This window comes from Dermacentor andersoni, chromosome 11 (genome assembly GCF_023375885.2).
Source record: "Dermacentor andersoni chromosome 11, qqDerAnde1_hic_scaffold, whole genome shotgun sequence".
NCBI classification, from domain to species: Eukaryota; Metazoa; Arthropoda; class Arachnida; order Ixodida; family Ixodidae; genus Dermacentor; species Dermacentor andersoni.
This window is the reverse complement of record NC_092824.1, coordinates 86,570,901-86,598,622: the sequence shown is the minus strand read 5'-3', so window position 1 is coordinate 86,598,622 and position 27,722 is coordinate 86,570,901. Positions and strand designations below refer to the sequence as shown.

Below are 27,722 nucleotides of genomic sequence, written 5' to 3'. Positions count from 1 at the left end.
CATTCGAAAACCCTAAATCGGTTTAACTCTTTTTAACCTAAACGCGCGCTTGGAAGAGAATTCTTCGATGAGAACAATGCCTTGCGTATAGCATGACTGTTGAGGCTTATTTTTCATATGCGCCTTGTAATCGAGTACCAATTGCGGGACCTCTACATCATGGGCTCGCAAGCTGTGTGGTTTTTCGTTAAGTACATTTAGAAATAGCTAGCTGCTGGTCCACAAGGACGCTAAAATAAAGATGGTACAGTAGTGCTCCCCTTGTTTCCAAAGGATGGCGGAAAATCCAATTCGTTCATTCACGAAATTATAGGAGACGCCATAGTGGATCGAGGCTCTGAATTTTAACCACATGGGTTTTTTTTTAACGTCGTGCGTCCAGTGCAGTTGAATCCGCGAGCTTCTACATAACGCGCAGTCGCGTTCAATACGAGATGCAACACGGTTTCCGAAGTCAAAGGTGCACCAAGATCTAAACACCGTTCCAGCCACGGGTGTTTATTAAACCACTTTTTCTCACGTCGGCGCCGCTGTTGCAGTCTCGGAGTTCCTTCGACCACGGGTTCCCGTGCTGAAGCACATATCGAACGCTACTGTGCATCTTCACGGAGTTCACCGTATCGTACGAGTGCGTTGGTGGCGATATATAAAACGTGATCTTGGATTGTAGCGCGAAGTGACACAGACACAGACTAGAAGCAGACAGGACGAGCGCTATATAGGTCTGTGTCCGTGTCACTTCGCGCTACAATCCAAGATCATGTTACCGTATCAACTCGCCCAGCTTTCTATTATTCTGCGATGTATATAAACGTCAACAAGCTAGCAACATACAAGGATAGTTGGCTGCTCTTCGTTCACGAAGATCTTGACTCGAAACAACCGTTCTAGACACAGCATGCGTTAGCACTCACTTGATGATGCCATCTTCGATGTAGACGTCTCCGTCAATTATCATGTCATCGTTGACCACTTTCCCGCCCTTTATCACCACCCGGGTCTGGGCGCTCTGCGGTGGAGAGAGAGAGAAAAAAAACGTGGTTCATTACAACGTGACTATGCCACCAATTAAGCCACGCCATTTGGCATCGTCACTACTACGTTAGCTGCAAGCCTGACCTAACGTGTACGTAATGGTTTTAAACCAGTAAATTAAATTACGGGGTTAAGTCTTCTAACGCAACCCGTGGCCTAAAGAGCAAGCAAACATGGCTAAACGACGAGGAGCTGTACCGCGCAGGCTGGCCGACGTTTCGACGTGCATGTATACCTTCGTGATGGTTTACCTTGTCGTTCTCGGCAGGTCAGTTCCGTTATATATATACTACATAGTTGGGCGTGTTTCTGACGCGGACATGGCCACGTCACGTCACGTCGTTCCGCCACGTCGCACCGCTAGCTAGCTGTAAACACTATCGCGCCAATCAAAACAAGGCCGCCATGAAAGAGCGTGGCAGGCGTCGTCCGACGTGTGCGCAGAAAAACGTTCGTCCTATATGGTACAACTAGTACCTACAGCCTCACTAAACAAATTTTTTCAGTATACGTGTTCCCAGAGTAAACTTGCCAGCACGTTTGCGCTGCGCCAAGTTCTATAACAGTTGGGAGTATGCGCCTGCCTTCGGACGGCGTCGATCTGACGGTTTTGATGCGCGCGCGTTCCCCACACGCGTGTTCCGCGGTACAACCTTGCGGCGCGCTGCGAAGGTGGCGCTAATTTTCCGATCCCCCAATTGACGCACGATGACAACCTATCGGAAGCTACAGCTGCGGTTCGGAGATATCGGTGCCACTAAGTCGACCTCCCCCAGAACGCCCGCGGAGTCGCGCGCGCACACGTTCCATTTCGCGAGGTACGAACCCTTCATAAAAGCTTATCCTTTGACCGCGCGAGTCTTTGTTCTTTCCGCCTTTTTATGGAGGCCGGTAGGCGCGGCGTCATCGCAGCCATCTCGCCGCAACCAACAGGGTGCGTTGAACCGCGGCTCTCCATACTTGCACGTACACGCGGGCACAAGGCGCGTCCGCATGCTCGGCAGTATATATATATATATATACTGCGCATGCTTACAGCGTCCTGCCCGTTGTTTCGCAGTACGAAAGACAAAACGAGCAGAGACGACCTGCTCGCGCTAGTTGAGCGGCACTGCGCACAGCAGAGCAGCGTCCAGCGCAGCGACATTTGTCTCCATTATTAACAATCAACGCGAAAAACAAAGGGTCTGCCGGGCCCTTGCGGGACAGACGCATGCACGCGTTGTTGTTCCTGTATAGCGGCCCCCCCACCCCACTCGTTGCCGGCGCGAGCAGCGCTAGCGAGCAGGCCAAGCGAGACCGCGGACGTTCGTCAGAGGCCGCCGGTCCATGGCGTCGCCAGAACAATGAACTGCGTCCTGCGTGTCTCTATAGTTTCGTTCTTTTGTTTGTATATATATTCTTTTCAGTCGTGCCGCGACGACACGGTTGTTGCGAACAGCAACGGCAGCGCGGAGCAGTGGCGGACGCGCGTTGTTGTAAGGAACGCGAAGTGTATATAGAATGCTGGAACGCTACGCGTCTATAACCAGTATCGTATTTCTGTAACGCCGGGACGGAAGGCGCGGCTCGCGACGACTGGCCAGAATGCGGTCGTGGTCCAGCGTTACGGTGTACCTGCGATCAAGCAGGTGCGCAAGGGGGACACAATGACATGTAGCGGGAAGAAGCCCAGTGCGTATACACTTGTGCAGAGCGCGACGGTGTACAGAGCGGTGCACTCTGCGTGCCCCGCGGGGCCACTGCAGGTACGCGCCCCTGGGTATGTGCTCCTCCAGGGGTCGCTGTAGGTGTGTGCCTCTCTCCAATGAACCCATCTGACGACAAAGGGAACTATCTGTGCTCCACTCCGTTACAGCTGAGACATGGCGCTGCTTTTTTCCTGTAGCCCACTCGTCTATCGTCAAGAGTGTGCTTGCGGCACTACTATTGCAGTGCGACGCAACTAAGAGCGCGGCTCTGAGCCCCGCATTCGCTTCTTATTTATTATTATTATTATTTTGTCGCCTCCTCCTTTCCTCTCTCATCTTTTTCTCCCCACACCCCTTTCCCCGTGCAGTGCTGTTGAGGCGTCCTCCTGTGAGAGACAGTTACGGCACTGCACTTATCTCTTCCATTTCTCTCTAAAGTCACTTCACACACACACATCTAACACGTTGTGCCAGCCACTTTTTTTTTTTCTCGTTAAAGTTTGAATAAAATTCCGCCTGTATTGACAGCTTTCATTAAAAAAAAAACGCGTTAAAGACGAAGACGGAAGGAACACATACGACAGGACGGGCGCTCAACTTCCAACTGGCGTTTATTTCAAACGATTATCTATTTATGCAATGCGTTTTGATGAAAACGGTGAAGATGAACCAACTGACCCAAACTAAGGTATTGTTGCAGCTGTATGGAATTCATTACCAGTAATGTGTTTCGTTTAACAGTGGTCCAGAGAGCTAGCAGAATAATCAAATCCGAAGGGTCGATTTTTCGGTGGTTACAAACGTGTGAAAAAACGCTACAATGAATCCAAACAGAGCACAGAAGAAACGAAGTGTTACGGTTTAATTGAGATATCGCAACAATAAGGTAAAAGTGGACGAAATTACAACTTGCCGCGGGTGGCAGTCGAACCCACGTACACCGCATTGTGCGGCGCTTTGCTGTATATGATGTACCCGCCGCGGTTGCTTAGTGGCTATGGTGTTGGGCTGCTACGCACGAGGTCGCGGGATCGAATCCCGGCCACGGCGGCCGCATTTCGATGGGGGCGAAATGCGAAAACACCCGTGTACTTAGATTTAGGTGCACATTAAAGAACCCCAGGGGCTCCATCCATCAGTAAGACCTTGATGCGGGCTAGTTGGTTCATATTTAGAACTGAGGTTTAACAGCGCGGAGTAAAACAAGGACACGAGGAAACAAATACCACAGACAAGCGCTGAGTGCCAATTGGTGCGTTTATTTGAAATTCTCCAGCCATGTTATACCTTTTTCAGCATAGGCATACGTGCACCATTCGCAAAAGCATCTGCAAATCAGCAACATCACAATCTTTCCTCCAAAAAAGCTATTTATTTTCCCGACAAGGCAAGAGAGGGAGCGCTTACACATTCATCTCCTTCCTTTCCATCGAAACGTACGCTCACACACACCCATGTCTTTCCGTTAATTCTCAGGATTTGCGGAGAAGAGAATAAGATGGCAGCTGGAAAGAGCTGTGTATTCAGTTGTCATCACTCTAGAGTGACATAGATCGATTGCTGCACTTCAGCCAAGTGTGTATAGTAACGAACGCACCACCAGGGTCAAAATGGCGGGCACTACGTTATGCGTAGGTTATGCTGCCTTTGAAGCAAATTTTTCTTTTTTTCTCTTTCCCATTGCAGCTTGAACATGAATCATTTTACAAGAAAGCTCTTTTCTGCAGCGTATCCGAGGTCGGTACGGGCACAAACGTAGTAGCGCCGTTTCTCGCGGAAGGTGACCTCGTTGCTGGATCGAGACACACAGCCCCACCGAGGGGTCAAGAAGCACAAAGTCACGAGACGACGCGCTGGTCTTGCGTTCACCTAATTGGAGGCGGTATAGCGAGAAGTGTACACGAAAACTAAGCGCTGACTTCGAACCGTCGTTTCTTTTTTTTTAATCGAAACATGGGCTCAATGCGCGCATACTGAGAGGAAGGACAAGGCAACAAACAATAAAACAGCATATATGCCTCAACTCGCTCGTTCACACCGCTAGCGCGAACCAATTAACACACCGCTACTTTGCGAAATAAAGCTATAGAGGCGTAATGCTGCAGCACTGGGCTCCCTCGATGGATATCTCCAGCTTCGAATATTTCTCGTGCCCGCGACTGTGTCGAGGCCCGCCCCGCGGGGGGTCAGCGATGTATACATGGCGGTGGTGGGCAAACGGGGCGTGCTGTGCGTTGACGTCGCGTCCGACTGCGCAAACAAAGGCGTGTCGACCAAAGTGTCTCGCCGCTCTCCCTGCGCGCGCACATTAACACCGCGCCTTATCGCGAGCAACTGCACCGACGCGGTCGATAAAGTAAAGAAGTGCGCAGTACAAGATGTCGCCATGCTGGCCGCTGCCCGGTCTCGTGGTCTCTGCGCCACCGACGCTGGCCCCGAACTTTGCATGGGTCGTAACGCTGTGTACATTGCCTCCAGCCGTCGAGCATCGAGCGCGTTGAATGGAGCACACGTGACAGGAACTTGCCGAATCGCGAATGACATCTGACCGATGTTCGTGATCGGCCGGTTCTCTACAGCCTGTTGTCGCGATTTTCGCGGCGTGCCGAATCTGAGCTCATAAATCGAGACGCGACGCTTTAAGCGAGGTAAAGCCCGATTTATGACGTCATGTGTGGTCAGTCTAGCAATAAAGCGTGTTCGCAATCGCCGACTCAGAAAATAACGCTTTGCGCGTTGCGCTTAGAACGAGGCTGATCATTCCCAGAAACTTGTGCGGCTGCATCCATTCAGGTGCATAATTTACAGTCTCCATCTCTGCAATGCCGACTGTATTACAGACTGTCCTAAAATTCGAGACGATTTACCTGACAAATCTGAGTTTTTTCATTGTAAAAAAAACATGCGAATATAAAGGCGTTGTTTTATGCTAGATGCCCGTGTCTTTTCTTTAAACGAGTCTACAAGGCTCGCCTGGTGTACAAATGATGTCAGAGTAAATTTGGATGTTCTTACCTCGCGTACAGATATGCCTAACTGCAATTTGAATGTTTCTCTTTGAAAGTCTCGCTATAAGAGGTTAAGGTTGTCAGCGTGGTGGCATGGCCAAGTCAGGAAATTTTAAAGCCTTTTGCCACGTCTCGTAAGACAGTTCCCTAAGCTGTTGTGAATAAAAAATGAAATGAAATAAAAAAAAGATGACGTATAATGAGTGCGCTCTGCTCAGTATTAACCTGTGGGGCGGAATTTCTGGCAACAGCAGAAAAACTTAATTGAAAGGCAACTATACCATAACCGCGCGACGAGCGATAAAATGGAAAATTATAGGCGTAACGTTGATACAGGAAAACAGCGATGTCTAATTGAGAGTCAAACGCGGGAGCAAACCATATGCGATAGTCTATATGCCGATGAACAAAATAGAGTTGGGCAGATGATGTAATGGTGCAGAGCATATTATCGGTGATGTGTTGTGGAGTATCGAAATGAGTGCAAAGGTGACCGAATTGCAGTCGTTAGGCTACATAGGTAAGCGAATGGAGATTAGGCCATTTGGAATCCCCATAGAATGAAGACCGCTGACGCAGGACATGATAGCTATACCGGGGTATGTACTGAGTGTGTTCGCCGGTGTGTTGGAGAACGTGCGAATTTTTCTATACTCTGCCGAGTGCGCATATGTCACTCGACCTTGCGACCGATGACTCGTGGTTGGGGGGCGCTGGCGTCGTTGTACACACGTGTGCCGCGCGTTGGCACAGATTCAGCTGCAGCACGACTTGCTGCATGAGCACGAATCAAAGCGCCAGCCGCGCATTACAGTGTTTCCTCACTACAATAATGTAAAGTGTACAGTATAGTTATGCGCAGTGTACCGTGTAATGTACAGTGTACTTCACCGTACGTGCATATTTCTGTACCATTCGGTGTGGACTCGCTGAGAAAGCACTCCGCAGCTTGTCTTACGTGTTCCTATAGCGAAACAGCTTACGTGTTGCGCGTTAGCGGCACGTTTCTTTAGAGAACTAGAGAAGTTGATTTCTTTACGTCACCAAGCACTTTAGAGTCTATTGCATAAATTACAGCGAATAAGTATCTACACATTTGTGTATTCGTGTCGATAAATTCCAATGACACTCGGGCAGCAACGCCCACCGTGAACGATTAGTTTCGTTATCTGTTCTTTTACGCCCTTGCACCGAACTGCGTTCACCCGCCGTAGTTGATGTGGCGTTGCGCTTTTCTTTTTCTTTTTTTTTTCTGTCCTCCGAATAGTTGCGTCACGTGCTTTGGCTTGAATACAGGCACACGGCTCGCTGCCTTCCACGTAAATTGTCTTTTTTCGCGCCTGTTACACGCTCGGCAGCGCACGCGTTATGCGTCGCTTGACGCGTCGGCTGTAGACTGCACGTGAATGCCTAGCTCGCAAACGACAATCGCCATGCACGCGCATACGTATAAGCACGCCCCCGTCGAGAGCGCCGGATGCCACGCCCTGGCGTGCGCACGTTCGGGGCAACACAGCCCCTAGTGAGGTTCATTCAATACGCCGCTTTGTCAGCGTGCGTTAGGGTAACTACATGTACATGTAGTTATACATGTACATACAGTAAATACAGTAAATACATGTACGACCGTCTGTTGAGTCTTGACCGTTCACTTTTGTTGTCAATTAAGTAAAAATTCAGGGTCTCATGAGAGATATCACTAGTTCTTTACCCATAGCCGAGTTAAAGGAATTGTAGGGTTTAGCGTTCAGAAACTGGTCACACAAAGCACTTTAGCGAGAGCTTGGGAGTTAACGCTGTCAGCTACACGAGTGTTTGTACGTTTAAGCGAACGGTATTAGAATAAGGAGGAAAAGAGCGTTCGCTACTGATTGTTGCAGCGAAATTGTTCTTTCTTCGCGTCTTTTGCAAGAGAAACACGCGGAATTTCGTGTTGGCCGCTCTTCATTCTGTGCAACTACTCAATTTACTGGAAAGCCAGTATTCTCGGTAAACTCCATATGCCAAAGCCCCAGACGACCACTCATACACAATGCCTATCAAATGCTTTGCGATGATTCTGGATTGTTGGATACGGAAATATGGTGCATATCGCCTCCTTTTCCGACGGGACAAGGCTAGTCACCTCGGTCTGGAATGGTGGCGTTTCGCACCGCGCATTTCGGCAACACAGCCACGATCCCGTCCTCGGATGTGGCCGAATACTCCCAGTGTAATCTCGCTCGCTTCACGTCATTGAAACACAGCATGCAATGCGCATTGAATTGCCCGGAGGGAGGGAGGGAGGGAGGAGGGAAAGAGAGAGACAGGTGCGTACTTTCTTGGCTTCCATTACCGCGTCATCACAGGTGGTTCCACGCGACTATTGTTCTTACTCCCCAGGCTACTTTTTCCTCGACACCTCCGTTGTTTCAAGTTTATATCTGAGCCCACAGAGGCATGTCATCACCATTACGCATTGTCCCCGACCGAAAGAAATAAATAAAGAAATAAAAATGACTCTCTTCCCAAGTGCCCGAAGCAGGGGAACCGTTTCAAGACTGACTGCCGTCCACGTCCGTATGTATACACAGGGAGGGTACGGACACGCACCAATTCCGACGGCGTAATAGGCGCATGGCTTCCGTCCAAATGGGAGAAAAGAGTACACTGCTGCTTCATTCGCTCAATCAAACCGAAAGTAAAAGAGGAGTTGGTCTATACGTCGCTCTATAGCACAGCTGAAACGATGACAGCTGCGCCCGCACAGCAGATACGGAGATGTATTCACGTGCAAGGCAAACAATATCCACCGCCGGCACAGCGGGAGAGAGAGAGAGAGAGAGAGAGAGAGAGAGAGAGAGAGCGCGCACGGCAGCGGCGACCACGGCGCGGCGCTGGCTGGCTGGCGGCCATGTTTGGCCTTGGCGCAATTTCACGCCAGTTGGCCGCCGTGTGAAAAAGAACGCGCAGAGAAGCGCCCGTTCGCCAGTTCTTCCGGTCCCATCACGCTTGCGAACCGCTTGCCGCTGGTGCCATTGCTGCTATGCTGCTGCCGTGTGCCGCTGCTGTGGTGGCGGTGGTTGTTAAACAGCGACGGGCACACGTGCTCATCGTTTTCTTTTTTCTTCTTCTTTTTTTTTTTTTTGCCGGCGTGCCATTTGTAGACGTCACATGGGTAACCGGGCGTCGCGGCCCTGGCATGCTCTGTTCAAGAAGAGCAACTCCGGCGATTGTTCGATGTTCACTGACCTCAACAAAATTTTGAATATGCGTTCTCCGTTCCAATTTGATTATCTCTGCTCAACGATATGACTGCAAGTCATTTATTTTTCCTTAAAATTTGATTTTAAACATTCGTTCGTGTTCCCGACCTCATGCCCACGAATGCGCGGAATCTTACTGGCCACCCTGTGTTTGTGACGTCGTGGACTACACCGCCACCACCGTTCCGCCGCTTCGCCCAGAAACGACGGAGCCGGCTCCTTCTTCTGGGAGACAAACGGCCGACAGTCGTCGTTTTGACAGACGTGGTAACTGGTGCTTGTCTTCGTCTTGTCGCAGCACAATGCATCGAACGTCAGCTGCCTCGCGCGGCGGCGGCGGCGGGTCAATGACAAACGGCGATCCTTCTGCGCTCATATCGTCGCCGAAATCTTCGCTGAATTCGCCACTGTCTGCTTCGAAAGAGCTGGAAAAGCTTCGCGCGTGGTCAGAAGACATCGTCAGCTTCGTTTTTTCTTTTCTTTTTTGCGTTAGCACCGCGCGTGCTGCTTGCTTAGCACGCGTTCTGCGTGCTTACATTACGGTAGTGCAGGATCTGGCGTCATCAACTCACCGTTACGTCACACGAAGCAGCTACCTGTGTCGGTTTCGGTGCCTTGTTTAGTGGTAATTTAAGATTATCGATGAGTTTCTAAGGAAATTGAATCACCCTACCGGTGACAGGACTGTCAATGCCATTTGAAAATGACAGTATATCCTAATATGCTAAAAAAAATACGCCAGAGTTGCTGTTTAAATATAGCGCAGCTACGGTGAAGGATACACAGTTGGTGCTGCCTGACCATAGTCCGAATTCACAGACGCGGTCACGTGTCTTTCGGCACGCGTATTTGAGCGCCCTTCTTGGTTTCTCTCTTTCGGGACACGTTTCGGGGACAAGGAACAATCGAAATTGTTATTAATCAGCGTCGTAAGTATACATTCCTTCGCTCCGTGCCATGTCTCCGCGCTGGCATTAAACGTCTCTGTGTAGGCCACGTGGTAATCCTCTGCCATTTACCTTGCACACTCACTTTTGTTGGACTCAAAGATCAAATAAGACGCACAGTACGATTTTGCATACGATCCGCTGTATACGACACGTCGTATGCCAACGGCCGCATCCAGCACGTTTCCGATGGGTTCCATTTCGTATATATAGCAAATAAGTTCTGCGAAAACCCGCAAGGTGGCGGTACATTCGAGAAAAGGAAAATATTGAAATACACGAGAGTAGCATGAAGTTACAGATCAAATAAAGAAAACGAAAAGTGAAAGTCATCCTGTTCCGAGGATCGAGCTCGGGACCAAAGCCGTTCCGGGGCAGTCGCAGGCTAGCAGATTACAGCCCTAGGTGGATGGATGGATGAATGCATAGAGTTTCATACAGTAATCACAAGAGGTAAATGCTCGTGTATACTTTGATGCATGTGTGCGTCAAAGAACCCCAGGTGGCCAAATTAATTCGGAGTTTCCCCACTATATGGCGTGCGCCTCATAACCAGGTCGTGGTTACGGCAAGTAAAGCCCTACGTTCTCTTTACCACTCGAAGCAACAACGGAACACTAAATATGTGCAAAATTCGATAAGCCCGTGTGTAACTTTTCTTTTTGAGAGCTTCTTCTGAGAAATATGTATGGGTTCTATCACATATGGCGTCGTGCAACGGGTCGAATGATTTTTCTTTTCTTGGGGAGGGGAGGGTGGGGGGGGGGGGGGGGCTTTCGTGTTTAGTTAGGTGTTCCCAACAAACACTCGGGTCCTCGCGTCGTATGCCATGTGCGCCTCCTGCTTTCGCAGTACAGTCAGACGCTTTTTTTTTTTCTTTCTTTTTTCTTGCATCGATGGGACATATACGGCTGAAACGCTACAGCTGTTGGCAGCGTCGGAATGAGCAGGCGTCGCGTCACACTATAACGTCGTGCGTCAGCTTTCGGCGGTTATTAACGGGGCCGATCCCATTGTTCTTCAAAATCGCTCGACTGTTTTTTTTTTTTTTTCTTCGCACTGCGGATGCGCGTGCGTCAACGCACTGCATACCGCGCCGCTGACATCCGTGCAACGCATGCGCGCGCATCTGTCAGTAACGCTGTTCCGGCCGCTGTCCTCCCGTCCTCCTGTTACTCCGCCCCGCTCTGTTTCGTCAGGAATGCATAACTGTCATCGTCTGTCAACGCATTACCTCTCGTTTGACAGCGTTATAGCTGTCATATGAACTTTCGACCGAGCCGCCAGATGTTGTCGTCACCGGAATTTGCTTAACACGGTCGCTACCGATACCTAATAGGTTCGTATAGCGATATGTATACACCGAGCACCGTACAACCATCGCTCTTGGTTAGCGGTGCCCCTTAGCGTATGCGCGTTACGTGGAAAAAAGCAGTTACCCTCGGGCCAGCGTGGCGTATATACTGTTACGCGCTGCCTACACGTGTCCATGAGGTAATGAACTTAATTTACGACGCATACGCTGCAGGGTAGCCGCTAAGCGAAGGTTAGGCGTCCGCCTAAGCAATAATTCCACGTCACTCAAGCCTGCGCAGTTACTTTAAAGTCAGTGTGGAATGTACGGTCGCGAGCAGAGGTCCGGGGACCACAGATGCCGCGAATTTTGATTTAATTATTCACAGCCAAGGCACGCAGGCTGAAATCAAGTGGTGCAGCCTATGTGCGCTTGTTCGACCAATGTAATGCACCTGAGAAAATTACACGTTTGCGCGGCTGTGCTAAGAACATTTTCTCCCTAGTGTATATGCTCGGAATGTGCGGAATATAACCAACCTTTATATATAGCTTTCATTGATTACGAGAAAGCGTTTGATTCAGTCGAAACCTCAGCAGTCATGGAGGCATTGCGGAATCACGGTGTAGACGAGCCGTATGTAAAAATACTGAAAGATATCTATAGCGGCTCCACAGCCACCGTAGTCCCCCATAAAGAAAGCAACAAAATCCCAATAAAGAAAGGCGTCAGGCAGGGAGATACGATCTCTCCGATGCTATTCACAGCGAGTTTACAGGAGGTATTCCTGGATTGGGAAGAATTGGGGATAAGAGTTAATGGAGAATACCTTAGTAACTTGCGATTCGCTGATGATATTGCCTTGCTTAGTAACTCAGGGGACCAACTGCAATGTATGCTCACTGACCTGGAGAGGCAAAGCCGATGGGTGGGTCTAAAAATTAATCTGCAAAAAACTAAAGTAATGTTTAACAGTCTCGGAAGGGAACAGCAGTTTACAATAGGTAGTGAGGCACTGGAAGTGGTAAGGGAATACATCTACTTAGGACAGGTAGTGACTGCGGATCCGGATCATGAGTCTGAAATAATCAGAAGAATAAGAATGGGCTGGGGTGCGTTTGGCAGGCATTCTCAGACCATGAACAGCAGGTTGCCATTATCCCTCAAGAGAAAAGTTTATAACAGCTGTGTCTTACCAGTACTCACGTACGGGGCAGAAACCTGGAGGATTACGAAAAGAGTTCTACTTAAATTGAGGACGACGCAACGAGCTATGGAAAGAAGAATGATAGGTGTAACGTTAAAGGATAAGAAAAGAGCAGATTGGGTGAGGGAACAAACGCGAGTTAATGATATCTTAGTTGAAAACAAGAAAAAGAAATGGGCATGGGCAGGACACGTAATGAGGAGGGAGGATAACCGATGGTCATTAAGAGTTACAGAATGGATTCCAAGGGAAGGAAAGCGTAGCAGAGGGCGGCAGAAAGTTAGGTGGGCGGATGAGATTAAGAAGTTTCCAGGGACAACATGGCCACAATTAGTACATGACCGGGGTAGTTGGAGAAGTATGGGAGAGGCCTTTGCCCTGCAGTGGGCATAACCAGGCTGATGATGATGATAATGTATACGCTCAAGCGTGGCATGCCGCGCAGTTTGTATAGCTTTTAAGAGAGCCCACTAGTCTGAATACTCTCTTGAGGCACGAGCGAAGCTAAACCATTCTTACCTATTCCGCTCGGGACAATTACGATGCATATACATAGGCGGGGAGCCGCTCAGGCCAACCAAGAGGAACGATAACGAAACGTAATGCAATGGTTGGATTACGGTATTGCATTCCCTAGTCACATTCACTCACGCTTCATGGGACGGTTGTTCGCTCGTGGAGATTGCGGCGTACGACGGCTGCATTAACCGTATTCGGCGACGGTTCCTTTTCCCTTTTCTTTTTTTTCCTTTTTTTTTTGCGAGGGCACAGCGCTGATAGATTTGTCACACGAAGGAAATTAATCGGGCGTAATGTAATGGGAACGAGTCATCACGTCGCGCCAGCTCGCTATATGTACCGGCGGCTCGCAGACCAGTGCGCCCTTAACGAGTGACGTAACTCGTATCCCTTTTACATCGCTAATTACAGCTGCGTCTTAAGGACCTCGTCTGCTGAATCCGATGAGCCTTACGGCCCGTTCTTGTCGCCGGTTATGTAATCGGGACGGAGCTGAGCCTGGCGAAAGCCAGACCGCTTCGGCAACTCTGCGCCGATAGGGAGAACACATACACGTAGCCTATAGACGCACGCACTCGCACATGTAAGCAGGCATACGCCATAGAAAGCTCGCACGCGCATCGACACAGATTCATGCACGTGCGTAAAGGCTCGTATTCCCGCCCGCCCGCACGTGTAAGAACCGACACAAAATATCGACAAGGAACACCCGAAGGACCACCTGGTTAGTTGCGCCGGTAACTAACCCCGCACTAATCACACCTTGCAACCTCGTTTCGCGGATCGTCGGGTCTGTATATAATGCACAGCGCTGCATCGAACGTGTCCAGGGGGTCTAATAAAAGGAAATCTGATCATCTCTCGTTCGCTGTGCTCCTCGCCGTCATTTATAACACACGACGCGCCGCGGTTAATGATGGCGACCGAACGGCGCGGAGGCGATGCCTATATAAAGGGGCACCCCCCTCATTTGAAACGAGATTATGCCCCCCCCCCCCCCCCCCCCCCTCCCGGGTCCAAGCTTCTGCGTACATGCGTATACAAACGCCGAAGAGAGGTTGGTTGGGGGAGAGGAGGAGAGGGTGCGTACGTTTCAGCTGCCGCGCACTTTCCTCCTCAACGTTCCTCCCGGTGCCGCTGCAGTAGTGCTTGAGAGTCGATCGAACAACCTGCCAACCGGTCTGACCCCGGAAAAGACAGCGGGTCACGCCGTAGCCCTCGTGTGTGTTCGGCAGAGGCGTTGTACGTTGCTGCTGCTGTTGCTGCTAAACTGCTCTTCTTGCCTTTGAGAGACGGGGTACGTGCGCTCTTCGGTCCACCCCGCTATATCAACGTGCACGCGTTGCAACGCCCGGCCCCCACCTGCATTCTAACCCCCAGGAGGTGCCACGGGCGACCCCCGTGCGCAGTAGGTTAATGTGTAAATCGAGCACATCGCTCGTGCTCCTTTCTAGACACCAACGGTAATGACGACGGTGACGTGTGGTCGGTAATTAGACGATCGCCACTTACCTCTCTCTCTCTCTCTCTCCCTCTAGCCCCCAGTTTAAAGAAATGCTGTAAATATGCCGTAAGTGGGTCCAGCTTTTTTTTTTCTTTCGGTGAAATGAGGTCTTATTTCATACCGTATGTTACCGACGTGCCCTATTCACTTGTAATTTTTATAGGGCACGTCGATTAACGTGCGTGTATAGCTTAATTATCACGCCGCGCGTGCCCGTTGCTAAAGCTGCTCCCTGCGCTGTTTACTTTCTGCCCCTCCGAATTCATCGCATTTTTTTAATGCTTTCTCAAAGGCGCGGCCGTGACATCCCTGTATGTATGCCCTCACAGAAGCATTCGTTTAATGCATAATAAACGAATATAATCCTAGCCTCGTTGAAATTCGAATGCAACAAAGGATATTCGAGCAAGCGCCAATTATATCGGCGAGGAGAAATTGTGCGCGGAAGATCATTGTGGGAAAGAAATGGCCAGGTTAGAGCCAGCTTCTGCGAGAATCGTATGGTCAAGTCCTCGTCGGTGTTTCTTCATGTCTTGAATTTGCGTAGGGAATATAATGCGCGCACCATCCCTGTGATTTCTTTAAAGTCATTAGTGCACTTCTTGCTTGTTTGTTTACTGTTTTTTTCTTTCTTTTGGCACCGTTACACACAGACCAAGTCAAAACCCCAAGCACTTTAAAACTACGCGAACGCGAAGTCGGCTGCGGATGGAGGTCGCCGCTGAAATTAACGATCGAGCGAAGATCGTGAAGAGAGAGTAAAGACCACGAGATTGTATTTGCTTAACACTTCGCGGACATTTGTTCATCTCGAGAATTCAGATCTTCAAAATATTACCGGCAATCGTCACGTACGTATGTACGTCGCACTTCTTACAGCCATGCCGAGCTACATATACGCTTGGCGTTTCATCGAATACCTCTTAAAAGCCTTGCATGCATACTTAAGAGATTAGATAAATAGATAGATAGATAGATAGATAGATAGATAGATAGATAGATAGATAGATAGATAGATAGATAGATAGATAGATAGATAGATGGATGGATGGATGGATAGATGGATAGATGGATAGATGGATAGATAGATAGATAGATAGATAGATAGATAGATAGATAGATAGATAGATAGATAGATAGATAGATAGATAGATAGATAGATAGATAGATAGATAGATAGATGGATGGATGGATGGATGGATAGATGGATGGATGGATAGATAGATAGATAGATAGATAGATAGATAGATAGATAGATGGATAGATGGATAGATAGATAGATAGATAGATAGATAGATAGATAGATAGATAGATAGATAGATAGATAGATAGATAGATAGATAAAGTTGATCACTAACAATTGTTAAACGTCGCACCGAATTTCGCCAATGGCTTTACTAAAATTTACCGCTGACGTCTTCGATACGAACTCCGGCAGTGCGTGCGCACAGCTGCTTCCCAAGACGAGAGTAAGCGCCCGTATACGTGCGAATGCAATTTCACGTTCAGAGCTATTAGGGGCAGCCCTGGCCACAAAATGCTCTCGCGGTGCAGTTTCCACCTTATTCTGCGCTCTCCACACTCGAACCACACATGGAAAAAGAAAAAAAGAGGCAAGACGAACCAGTACCTCTTCCCACAAGCACAAAGCCAATAGCGCTGAAATATTCGGTGAAAAATAAATAAATAAATGTTTGTAGACGCACGCCGTCGCTTTTAGGCGAGCCATTTGCAGCCGCCAAACATCGATCAACCGCTCATTTAGACTTCGCTCCCGTTATCTCCCGAGTTAAAGAGAGCGTACGGCCTCTCGACCAGTACTTTCATTCAGGCGTTGCGAGAAAGGAAAGAAAAAAATGTAAAATAAAAAATGTCGCGTCGGTCTCGGAACGGAGCGGACCCTCGTGTCACGCACGCACGTACACGTCGATCGCGTCCCCCGAGTCGATTATATCCGCACAAACAACTTGGAAATTCAGGCGTCGTCGCCCGCAGGCTCTCTCTTTCGAGGACCAAGTCCCCGAGGGCGCGCGTTGTCGTGTACGTAATAAGGCCCGTGGCATCTGTCGCTATACCACGTGGCAGGCTGCCACACTCTCGTATAAAACGCCCTCGATACCAGCTGCAAAGCCGCCTCCGGCTCCCGAACGTACGTGAAGCGCCCGCGGGTCGTCGTCAACGCGCTCCACGGAGACGTACGCGTGCGTATATATATACATACTCATACACTGACAAGGAAGGCACTCATTCGCACGTGTGTATCGGACGATTGCATGGGGTCGACGTCATCCCGGAGGCTGGGAAACGCGAGGTGCAAACACTCGATCGCACGGTCCCGTTGCGAGCGCCGCGTAACGAGGTCAACGAGCGACCGAGTGCAGGGAGATGACCGAGCTGGAAACAGACGTCGGCGCCTGCCACGCAGGACGACTCGTTTGGCCCTCCCGCTTCTTGCCAACTGTATATAAACAATTCGATATCTTCGTGGGTGCGTAACTTTCGCGACTTACGGCATATATATCTATGTAGTTCGCACGCATCGATTTGCCGCTGCGATTGTGTAGCGCACTTCGCGGATTCGCGTCTCGCTAGAGCGAACGGTGAAGGTTAGTAATTGAGTGATCGAGTGATTGAGTAATTGAGTGATTGAGTGATTGAGTAATCGGCGGAAGACTCGGAATACAGTAATTGAGTATCCCGCCTCTGCGCGGAAGACTCAATTACCTTTTGCCGTGCAGGCATATCCGGCTTTCTGTGGTGAAACAATCTTGCACGAGTGGAAGCTGTTTCCGTAAAGCGCTTTTTTTTATGGTTGTATCTATTGTGCGGTCGAAACAAAACTTACGAAGGTGAGGAAATCGTGACGGCGTTGAACAATCTGTAGCGTTCACACCGTCGCGACCGATTTCGCAATGAATATTTCAGCGTATTCTGTGGAAAATCGTACGTGCAAGCGATTTGCAACGCTCTCTCGTGGGGAACTGCAAGCAACATCGCACCGTGTTAAACTGTCATTTAAGTAGGTCCTGAGAGAAAATTAGCATTTGCGTACACAATGCACATCCTGCAGATCTTCCGTTTCGCAAGATTTCACGCTCGCGAAATTGGAAGCGGGTCGAAAACGCGATGGGGGAACAAAATTCGGCATTCAGTATAGTAAATGGTGCGCGTCCAGTGTTTTCATTTTTCCGCGATTATCAAGAGTCCTTGACACGCCACATGAGCGTGTTTTAACATAAAGGCCGTGTGACATGGTCTCTCACAGCGGGTTGTCGTTTGAGTGATAGCTGACGAAAAAGCGGTGATCCGCCAGTCTAAATTTAAAGTTTTTGTTTATGTTTTTAAAGTTTTTGTTTATGTTATAGTTACTCAAAATAATGTACTGGCGCGGGTGGAACGTTTGCAGGTTAACGATAAATTTCTTCCCTACATTTCGTACCTATCACGTCCTGACGTCTCAATATGTTTTCTTTGTTCAGAATTGTCGCGCCACTACTATATCATACCTCGTGCGGGCAGGCGCAAAATAGAGGAACAAGAAGCCTGGCAGCTGACGCGCTGATTTCGGAACGAAATCATAAATTACCGATATTATCCATACGTAGGAAGTCGGTCACGTATACCTCACACAACCGATCTCATTTGCGTATCCCAATACCAAGTCAACTCATGCGATGTGCGTGGCATCGCCCCGAAACACTCAAAACACTCGTCTGTGCGGCGAGGAAAACAATTTGGGAGACCGACCCTGAACTGTCCCGCTTGGTATCTTCCGGGGCTGTTCCCGCGCCTTCGGACAGGCACTCAAGGCACGACATGCACTAAACGGATGACATTGAGGAGATACCCCTATGAGACAAGCGTTCAAGCAATGCGAACACCAAACAGGCGAGACGTGTTGCCACGCGCAGAGACGAGGTGTATGCATTCTGGTCAAGATCTGCATCTAATCTGCCAAGCTGTCGGCGGCGAACCGCATCGAACATGCATGCATCGTCGCGGGCGTCTTGAGACGCCAATAAAACGGAGGGCCGGGGACGCTGCAACGAGGAGGAACGGACGCTACGTGGGTCAGATATACACAGGCGGTTGTTGAACCCTTGAGGACATCGTAAAGGTCGGTGCGGCCACATCCTTGGTTCTCAGGACAGAGTGCGCCCGCGCTAAAAACGCTTTGCGAGTACCGAAATAAACAATGAAAGTAACAACAAAATGGCGCACGAGAGGTTAGCCTCCTTCCCTTTTATACGCATGGGGCTCGTTCGGGCGGCCAACGGGAGAGGGCGCATGCGTCGCGCCTTATTCGCATGAAAAGTGTCCCATACGCGTCGCGTGGCGACTTAATTGCGCCCGCGCGATTACCGCGCGTGATAGCGAGTGTGCGCGCATACAATATAGAGCGCTTTCGGCCGGGACAACAAGACGGGGGTGAACGCCCCGAGCGAACGTGCTCAGATTTATAGCCTTTGTTAAGCACGACACTTATCGCTACGTGTGGCGGACATCTAACAGCAGCGGCGGGCGAGAGAGGGAGAGGCGGGTAATAATGGAGCTGTCGTCTATACTGTGTGGCAGAAGCGGGGAATAAAATTTATAAGGAAGGAAGGGCGTGCGAACAGCGCTTGGCGATGCTATTCACGAAGGTGTGAAACTCGAGAGAGCGGCGCGATCCTTTTCCGATTCCGAGAAACAACAGCCCAGTTATATTTTCCTTTGGTCCGCATTTCTAAACGCGTGACCGACGAAAAGAACGAGCTCGAAACACCTGCTTTTTTTTCTTCACTTAAGCCACTTTGCCTGATCTTAGGTTCACGTATCACATGACGCCGGCGGTTAAAAAAAAAAAAAAGATTAAAAAAACATGTCCTACATCCGCCGCCATGGCCATGAGCGGCACTGGCTAACACTCCCGGGACCAGAGCTTGTATAAGAACCCGCGAAAGTGGATGGAATTAAAAGTCCTTTATGAGCTTTAAAAGCTAGGTACCGAAAACGGTCGCGGTGCCGCCGACGCACTTTATTGGGCAGCGCCCACTTCCGGCTGGGAAGGTGCTTCCGTCCGCCATGTTCTTCCTGGGCCGGGTCCAGCGGCCGAGTTCGACGGTGCTAGCAAGCTTGTTTTCTTGCTTGTGTAGTTGTGTCGGCTACAGGTTTTCAGCAGGTGATTTATGTATATCTGTCGCTGTTTGCTAGAAGTCAGCGTATACCTTTCCGGCCGCTTCTTGCTGCTGCAATGTTTCATTGTTCGCCTCAAGACAATGATTTACGCATATTAAGGGCACATATAGCAGAACTACGGGCGCAATGCACGTTTCGAAAAAGCCCAGCATCAGTCTGAATAGCGCTAACCAGATTCGACTGTGAACGGCAAATTTGGCTTTGTGATCGTGGGTTCGTTCCTGAGCGCGGATGACGCGTAGCCGCGCAGTGCGGCGTCCTACTTAAAATCGCTTAGTTAAGCTATTGTGGAACATTTAAACAGCAACATATAGGATGTTCGGTAGTGATTTTATTACAGTACAAAACGAAAGGAAAAGACGCTGCAGGCCGCGGCAGTTGCTATCTGAGCTTTTGGGCACACAACCTGCGTGCGACCGGCAGAAATGAAAGGGATAGGGAGAAGACGGCAAGGGGAGGGACTGAGGATGGCGAGCAGGGACAGGGATTAAGAGCTATGCGCACTGTTGACTAAGTACGAAAATAAGTTTGCACTGCTTGCACGCCAGTGTTCAGGCACAGTTCTGAATTGTACTACGTATACGAGCGACTGATCGAAACCTCTGCAACAACACTCTGCGTGGACAAAGATGGGCGCGTACTCTGCTCTCTCGCGAACTAGGCAGCCGCACTACGACTACGCAGTTTCACCGCTCGCACCGTCTACGACAAGACAGCGCGTAAGTAACAGCTGGAACGCATTACGGGCACGTTTCCCCTCTTGTCAGTACCCGACTCATTTGCCACGTTTCTTTACTGCTTCTCGCAGCAAAGCCGTGACTGCAAGAGCATACCGTTCATGTGCATACAGCGCGTACAACCGCGCCGCCGGAGCGCGTAGGAAGAACATGGCCGCCGCCGCAAGGGAAAGGGTGGTAGGAGAGGAGGAACTTGGCGCTACTTGGCAAAAGCCGATCTAGGGACTTAAGATGGAACAACAGCCGTCGTCGTAGCTCAGTGTGAATACTATCGCACGCGTATGTAATGCGGCAAATGTTAGGCTGCAAGAGTAAAGAGTTGCATGGGCTAGTTGGTTTTTGTTGAAACGCACGTTTACTAGCAAAAGAAAAGAAAACTGACAGAGGTCAAAGACATAAGAAAGAAACGCTAGTCTTTCAACTGATAAGTTTACAAGTGAAATGAACTTCCTATGAGTACGTCTCTCCACTCCCACCCCCCTCCCTCCCAGACGCGTTGTACAAAATCAAACAAAAACGGACGCCACTACGCGTGGGTCCCCGAGACGTGGCTCGACGGAGATACTGTGTATCCTTATCCGTTTGCGATACAGTTAGGCTCGCACCGACGGCAAGTCAATTTTTTTTTTCGTCTACATTAATTTACCCAATAAGTCATCATTTCTACATTTCAAATTAAGACCGCACATAACTTCACGTTCGCTTTCCTTGGCTTCAGTGTCTGCTGGCTTCATGCGCCAGGTGTATCTATACAACAACGATTCGAATCCCTGTAGGTTTCCCCTTCTTCTCGTTCGTTGCATTTTCATGAGGACGCCAGCGCAAGCGCACACGTGTCGTGTTTTCCTCGAAGTTGCGCGACAGGACATACACACACAAAAAAAAAAAGGAAAGAAAAAGCTGAGAGTGTCGTGCTGCGGATTATAAGAGTGCCGTCCTGGGCGAGACGTGTATACGACAGTGCTCGAAGGCTGTGGTTTATGCGGGGAGGGGGGAGGGGGGGGAGGAAATCTGAGGAACTTAACGTACACGCGAGTTCGTACGATGCTTTGGCGCGCAGTCGCATTCAGCTCGGCATGCGAGTGTCTGCCAGCTGCTACCGCGCCGTTCTGTGGCGCGGACGCTCGTCATTGAGCCGGGAAGTTATCCTGGCATTCACTGGAGAGTTTTGGATAAGGGGACGCAAGCGGCTCGCGTACGCAAGAACTTGGGGCGACGGTTCTGCGCACGCGCAGGCCGGGACGTAGGGGTCTGCGCATGCGCAGTACCGTCGTCCCTAGTTCTTGCCTGCCCTGACCTAAACCTCTCTACTGACTTTCGTACGAAGTACTCGCGCGTTTCTCTGGCCCCCGAAAGCGGAGGCAAGGATAAGGTTTCAGCACTGCGTCCGTTTCTGGAAACTTTTGAAAAGGAGCACTAATGAGAAGAGAACTTCCACCCGTATTAGCGAATCGCTCCTGCTAAAATAGCCCCAAAAAGGAAACGCCACTCTTGCCCCGTGAAGAAGCTTGGTAAACAAAAACAAATAAAAACACGAAAATAAAAATAAAAGGAGTGGCGACGCCATCTTAAAGTTCCCGCACCAGCCGCCAAAAGCCTCGCGGTTTTTGGCGGTTTCTGCTGGGGCCTAGTTAGTTAATTATCGGTAAAAAAGAACTGCATTGTGTTTAAAAGGAGCCACGGATTCAAATGGCAAGTTTCTGGAAGTTTTAGTGAGCCAGTGCGAGATTTCGCCACGAAATTCAAGCAATTAAGCTTTAAACTTCATTTCCTCTTGCAATAATAATCCTATTGTCGCAAAATTAACGCAGATAGTGTAACAAAAAAATAATTTAGCTGATTTACCGTTTCTATGATAGTGTCCATTTGCAAGGACACTGAAAAACAACATGAACTTAATCAATAATGACGCTGCTGCGATAGCAAATTCCCACTGCTACCGTTAGTAGGAGGCACACTGTAGGTCTGAAATACGGGTGGCAACTCCGCTCGGAAATTTCCGCGCCAGCCCCGGCCCCGTGACGTTATTGATCTTGACAACATCAACTGTGTGGTCTATAGTTAGTTGTTTGCGGGTTAAAGAAACGCCGCATTACGTTCTAAGTTAGCCACAGGCTAAAGTAAGTAAATACCAAGCAACTTTCCTTCAACAAAACGGCTGAAATTTTAGAAACTCACTTCATAATTCTTGACAGCTGACTGACGCGCTGGTCTTTTCGACGCCATATATTCATTGAGGAGGAGTTTGGCCTCCCTGCCAGTAATGAACCCTTTTTACGGCACAGGTACGTAAATAGAGTTTTCAAAGTCTGTGCCGTGCTACAGCGATTCAGAGTTGCTTTATTTCCGACTTCTGAGCATGCTAAATGCTGGCGTTAATGATATCGCATAAAGATGATGTCGACAACGTATTTTATGATGTCAGCATATAACTGCGCGAATGAAAGTCAGCGCGCCCTGCAAGGCCACGGCAGCTGACCTCGCTTGCACAAATGGCTTGGCGATGTTACTGTACAACCTTTCAACGCTCCCTCCGTGCAATTTCGTTTGAAATCTTTTCCAAAACGCAGCGCGGCTGGCCAGAACGTCCTTTATATTGACGCATGACGGCCTTTCACGCAATAGGCGCAGCTTTTTCTTTCAAAACCGAATACCGTGAAGGCATCTCTATAGCCTTAAAAATATTTCCTTTGTATTGCGGTTGTTTGCGGCCCCAATAATATAACTTCCCGTTATGAGTTCCTACGCACCGATCTTGCGAAGGCTGAGCGAACATCTGGAACGCTTTAAGTGGAGCTGTCTCACAACCGGTGCACAATTTTTCGCGCTCTTTAAAGCGCTAGATTTCTTTTTCTCAAAGCTCAGTGTGAGCGAGCGAATCCGTCAACTCGCGTTGCTCGAGCTGACAGGCTCTGCGCGGGGGCTGCCCTTTTAATAAAGCAGCAGGCAATCTCTTTCCACGCGAGAAACCATCGCAGCTGACAGCCCTTGGATAGCGCTGGCTTTTCAATATCAAATTCATCTCTCAAGCGAGGAGAACTGCACGATCGACCTTACAGTATAGTTACGGCTATACGTCGCTAACCGCAACTGTCCTGCGCGCTCTGTATTCCTGGCCCTGTAAACATTACGCGCCTGCACCGGCAAACGGCATCTAGTAACACACAGTCAAGAGAGAGAAAAATGATGCATAGAAAGGCAGGGAGGTTAACTAGAGGCAATTCCGGTTGGCTACCCTGCACGGGGGGATGGGTGAAGGGGGACAGAAAGAAATAGAGTGAAAGGGGGAGATAGAAATAGAGGAGAGCACAACCAAACCGCGTGCACTACATAGCAGTAGTCAAGAGCCTCAACTGATTAATCGGGTTAAACAAGGAATGTCGCTGAAGCCAACGTTTCGACAAATTGACTTGTCTACCTTGTGGAAACGTTGGCTCCAGCGAGGGTCATTGTTCTACCACTTATTAATCACTTTCAAGCATCCATCTTCCCGGGAACCTCTGTCTTGTTTTGGAGTGCGTTCTTTCTTTCTTCGCGTGGTACCGAATGCGAAGGCATGCAGTTTCGACCTGAGAGCAACGAACACGTATATACGTTGCTTTGTAGCGAGTTCTTGAGCAACGTTTTCCTGCTCTTTCAAGATGGAGAATTCGCCCACCCATGCGAGGAAGTCTTTGCGCTACCTTAGTTGTAGCTATACGCTCTGTGACTGTTCCCGAATCGATGTCTGCTTGTGAAGTCATCTGTAATCGTGCCCTTGAAGATGACGTGCCTTTATCTGCTGAATATGTACGCCGGTGAAAGCCACGATTCCGCGGCTACGTCCCTGACGTCACCAGATGCGATAGCGTGGCAGTGCCAACCCGAACGCCCTGCCCAGCGCAACTCCGTTGCCTCCTGGCTTGCTCGTATAAATCTTGAATGTGTACGGTTCCTGTAGCGCCGGATAACCTTGCGTGTATTTTAAACGACGTAATATTAAACTCCGTCCGTTCTTTTGCGAACTGTTTAACACGTTTTCCCGCGGCTGTTTTTGGCTACACCAGGAATAAGTGTACACAAGGACGCATTGCGTCGCTTTTAACTTCGTTTCTTGACGAGAGCAACCTGCGAAGCCTTCTGCCAACACAACAGTGTGTGTGTGTGTGTGTGTGTGTGCGTGTGTGTGTGTGTGTGTGTGTGTGTGCGTGTGCGTGTGCGCGTGCGCGTGTGTGTGTGTGTGCGTGTGCGTGTGCGTGTGCGTGTGTGTGTGTGTGTGTGTGTGCGTGCGTGCGTGTGTGTGTGTGTGTGTGTGTGTGTGTGTGTGTGTGTGTGTGCGCGTTTGTTCTATAGAAAGCCTATAATGTTTGTCTACGAACCCTATAACTTGTCTATAGGAGGTCGCCTGCAGGTCTATTAACAAAATCTGGACACGTTTTCTTTTTTTTTTCTCGTAAAGTCTACAGCCAGCTATAAAAAAAAAAGTCTAATGAAGAGTACATTTTTGTTTTCGAGTCCTTAGACTATATGTAGGCCGTAGAAAGTCATTTTTTTATGCTGTTATACTGTTACGCTGCTGCACCTTCGTCTTCAAGACTGACGCAGTTCTTGAAAACGACGCAGTCTTTTACTTCCCTCTCGCCGAGAGATAAGGCTGTCCGACCTGCGTCCACAAAGGCAGAGTTCAGATATCGCCGTCTCGAGGTCAGGTGAGAGTGCCTTCGTGTGTGCCGCATTCGATAAGGGGCACGAGGGCCGCAACGTTGCATCGCCTTATATACGGGAAATAACACAACCGTTAACGGTCACGGTTGTCCGTTGGAAGCACGATAAGCAGAAATGCAAGCCTCTGTAGCGCATATATACAGGCATCGTGTCCACTTTTCAAATGGTTCGTAATACGAGAAGGACTTATAAGCGCCATTATAATGCGAACACGTACCGGACTAAGTGACACACCCTTTGTGTAATTTGAGTTTTAATGAATTGAGTGCATTAGTTGACACAGGTGCCGATTATTCCGTCGTAAGATATGCACTCACCAAGGAATTGAAAAAAGTTTTGATGCCGTGGACCCCAGATATGTACGGCCGGTGGGCACCTCATTACGCCCCTGGGTATAGATGTACAGCGAGAATCGGAATTCGGGGTTTTTCTTACGTCGCTGATATTGTCGTACTACCAGAATGTTCGAAGGATGTAATACTTGGAATGGTACCTCACGAGAGTGCTCGTAACTAGCATGTGCAGAGCTATCTGCGGCAATATTCTTTTCGCTCGCAGGTTATAAACGTGTAGTATACGAACTGCGATCCTGTGTTTATTTTCTTGTTTTCTACGTTTGTCCTTTATCGTTTTTTTTACTTTCTTTTTCTACAATGGTGCCCATCGTCTTTTAGTGACGTCTTTGCTCCCCCTTATAGCTAATAAAGGCAGACGTCTTAATTAAAATTCAATTACGGGGTTTAACGTCCTAACGTGCACAGTATGTCACGAGAGACGCACTAGTGGGAGGCTCTCTGCATTCCGTCTCGATTGCAGTGCCCGGCAGCGAGTGCCGAACCTGCGGGATCTCGTTGTTCGGCAGGAGAACGCCCATACGGCCGCTTAGCCACCACGGAGCATGAGACAGGCTTCTCGCGTGCGCCATTAATAGAACACGTGCCAAACTAAACGGCCCACATGGGACAGCTGTCTTCTGCGTGCCATTAGTCTGAACGCGTACGAGGTTAGCGGCAGATGGGAGGTGGACTTCTGCGTGTCATTATTGTCATTAATCTGAGCACGTATACGAATCTAATACTTATCGAGCAATCTTGGCCTGCGGGTTTTTTTTTGTGTGTGTGTTTTGTTTTTTTAAGGTATTTGCGACACTATCACTGTTCAAATCAACGCTAAGCGTGCGGGTAGAATACAAACTCGTACGCATTCGTAGGGAAACGCTCCTATGAATTCCCCCATGGTTTTCGTAATCAAGAAGGGGGCATAAACAGGCGTAAAACGCCTCAATATGACTGCCCTACGTTTCGGTACGTGGACCTATTGTTCAACGAGTGGACCTATCGATAGGTCCACCTATCGAAACTTAGGCCAGTCTTTCTGAGACGCTTTGCGCCTGTTTATGTAACTTCTATACAACAATACGGTTTTCGTGAGATTCTTAGGAACCTGACGCATAATTCATGTGGGATCTATGTGAACTACGTAAGATTAGTACGGAAAGCGTGCGAAGAATACATGTAAATAAAGGATGATGCGGGAGCCGTTCCGCTCGCCCGACTGGACGAACCTGGATATATAAGACTAGCAACAAAAACCGATGAAGCGATGCAAAATAGTAATAACAGTCGAGTAAAGACGAAACAAATATTCTGTATAAACACGCAGAAGACGAGTGCGGCGATAGGAGATGAAAAAAAAGTGCGTAGTGTTCAACTTTGTAGCACAGACGAAAACACAGATGCACCACACGCACAACACCTAATAGCATAGAGAAATCAAAAGACAATTGAAAGGACGCGCAATTTATATTGATCGTGCTGTGTGAACAGCCGGTCAGACGCATAAGCTAAAAAAAAGAAAAGAAACCGAAATGGAAACAATGACATCATTTTTTGCTGCGCTTTACTACATACCCATGGGTATACTGTTCCCTTTCGGTTTAAGAATTTTCAAGAATTACTGCCGTGCACGTTCTTTTACTCTTCTAGTCATTAGGTCGCGGGTTCGCTTTCCGACAGCGCGGGCCATACTGCGTGCAGTCTATATATAGGTAGAGTGCGAGAACATTCGTGTGGCGAGATGTCGGTGCGAATGAATGCTAGTCCTACGCCGTCAGTTAACTTGTGAGTATCTCTCACAATGGGTAGAGAGTGCTAGAGAAAGCAGTAAGACGATCGTCCGGTTTGCTACCCTCTCAAAACTTACGTGTAGTTCTGGGACGTAGGAGTTAAACAGTTATCTAGCGACGGAGACATAAAACACGAGAAAGTGAGAATTAGCTGTTTTGGTTTTCGAACGCGTTATGCCGGAGAACCACCTTCCTGGGGAAACTGGCCCCACCTCTTTTTCTCGGTACATATCGAGACCTTAGTGCACGTTAAAACTTATTCCTGACGTATACGACATTTCGTTGATTATCTTCACATCGATAATGTGCAAAATGGGTTTTATGCAATTGCCAGAGAACCGCGTCGCCTATGTTCGCTTCTGACTCCGATATTGCAAACGGTAAAATTTGTTCCCGCTGATAGAGGTTCAACCCGATGAACCATTTCCACAACCAAAAAAGAAAGAAAAAGAAATAGCGATAAGGTGTTTGGACGTAAGAACGCCGAGCTATAACAAACAGCCCCAGTACTTCCATCACTCGTGGTCC

The 27,722-nt window shown here is 49.0% G+C and overlaps 1 protein-coding gene across 3 annotated transcripts in view; it reads right to left on the bottom strand.

Annotated features, from left to right (window-relative positions):
• Positions 1-27,722, bottom strand: part of LOC126517554 (dihydropyrimidinase-related protein 2-like) — an 80,297-nt gene that overhangs the window by 25,734 nt on the left and 26,841 nt on the right. For all 3 annotated transcript variants that reach the window (XM_050167304.3, XM_050167306.3, XM_050167305.3), the window contains one exon: positions 915-1,009. In XM_050167304.3, coding sequence (XP_050023261.1) covers positions 915-1,009 — 95 coding nt within the window. The remainder of the gene's footprint in view (positions 1-914; positions 1,010-27,722) is intronic.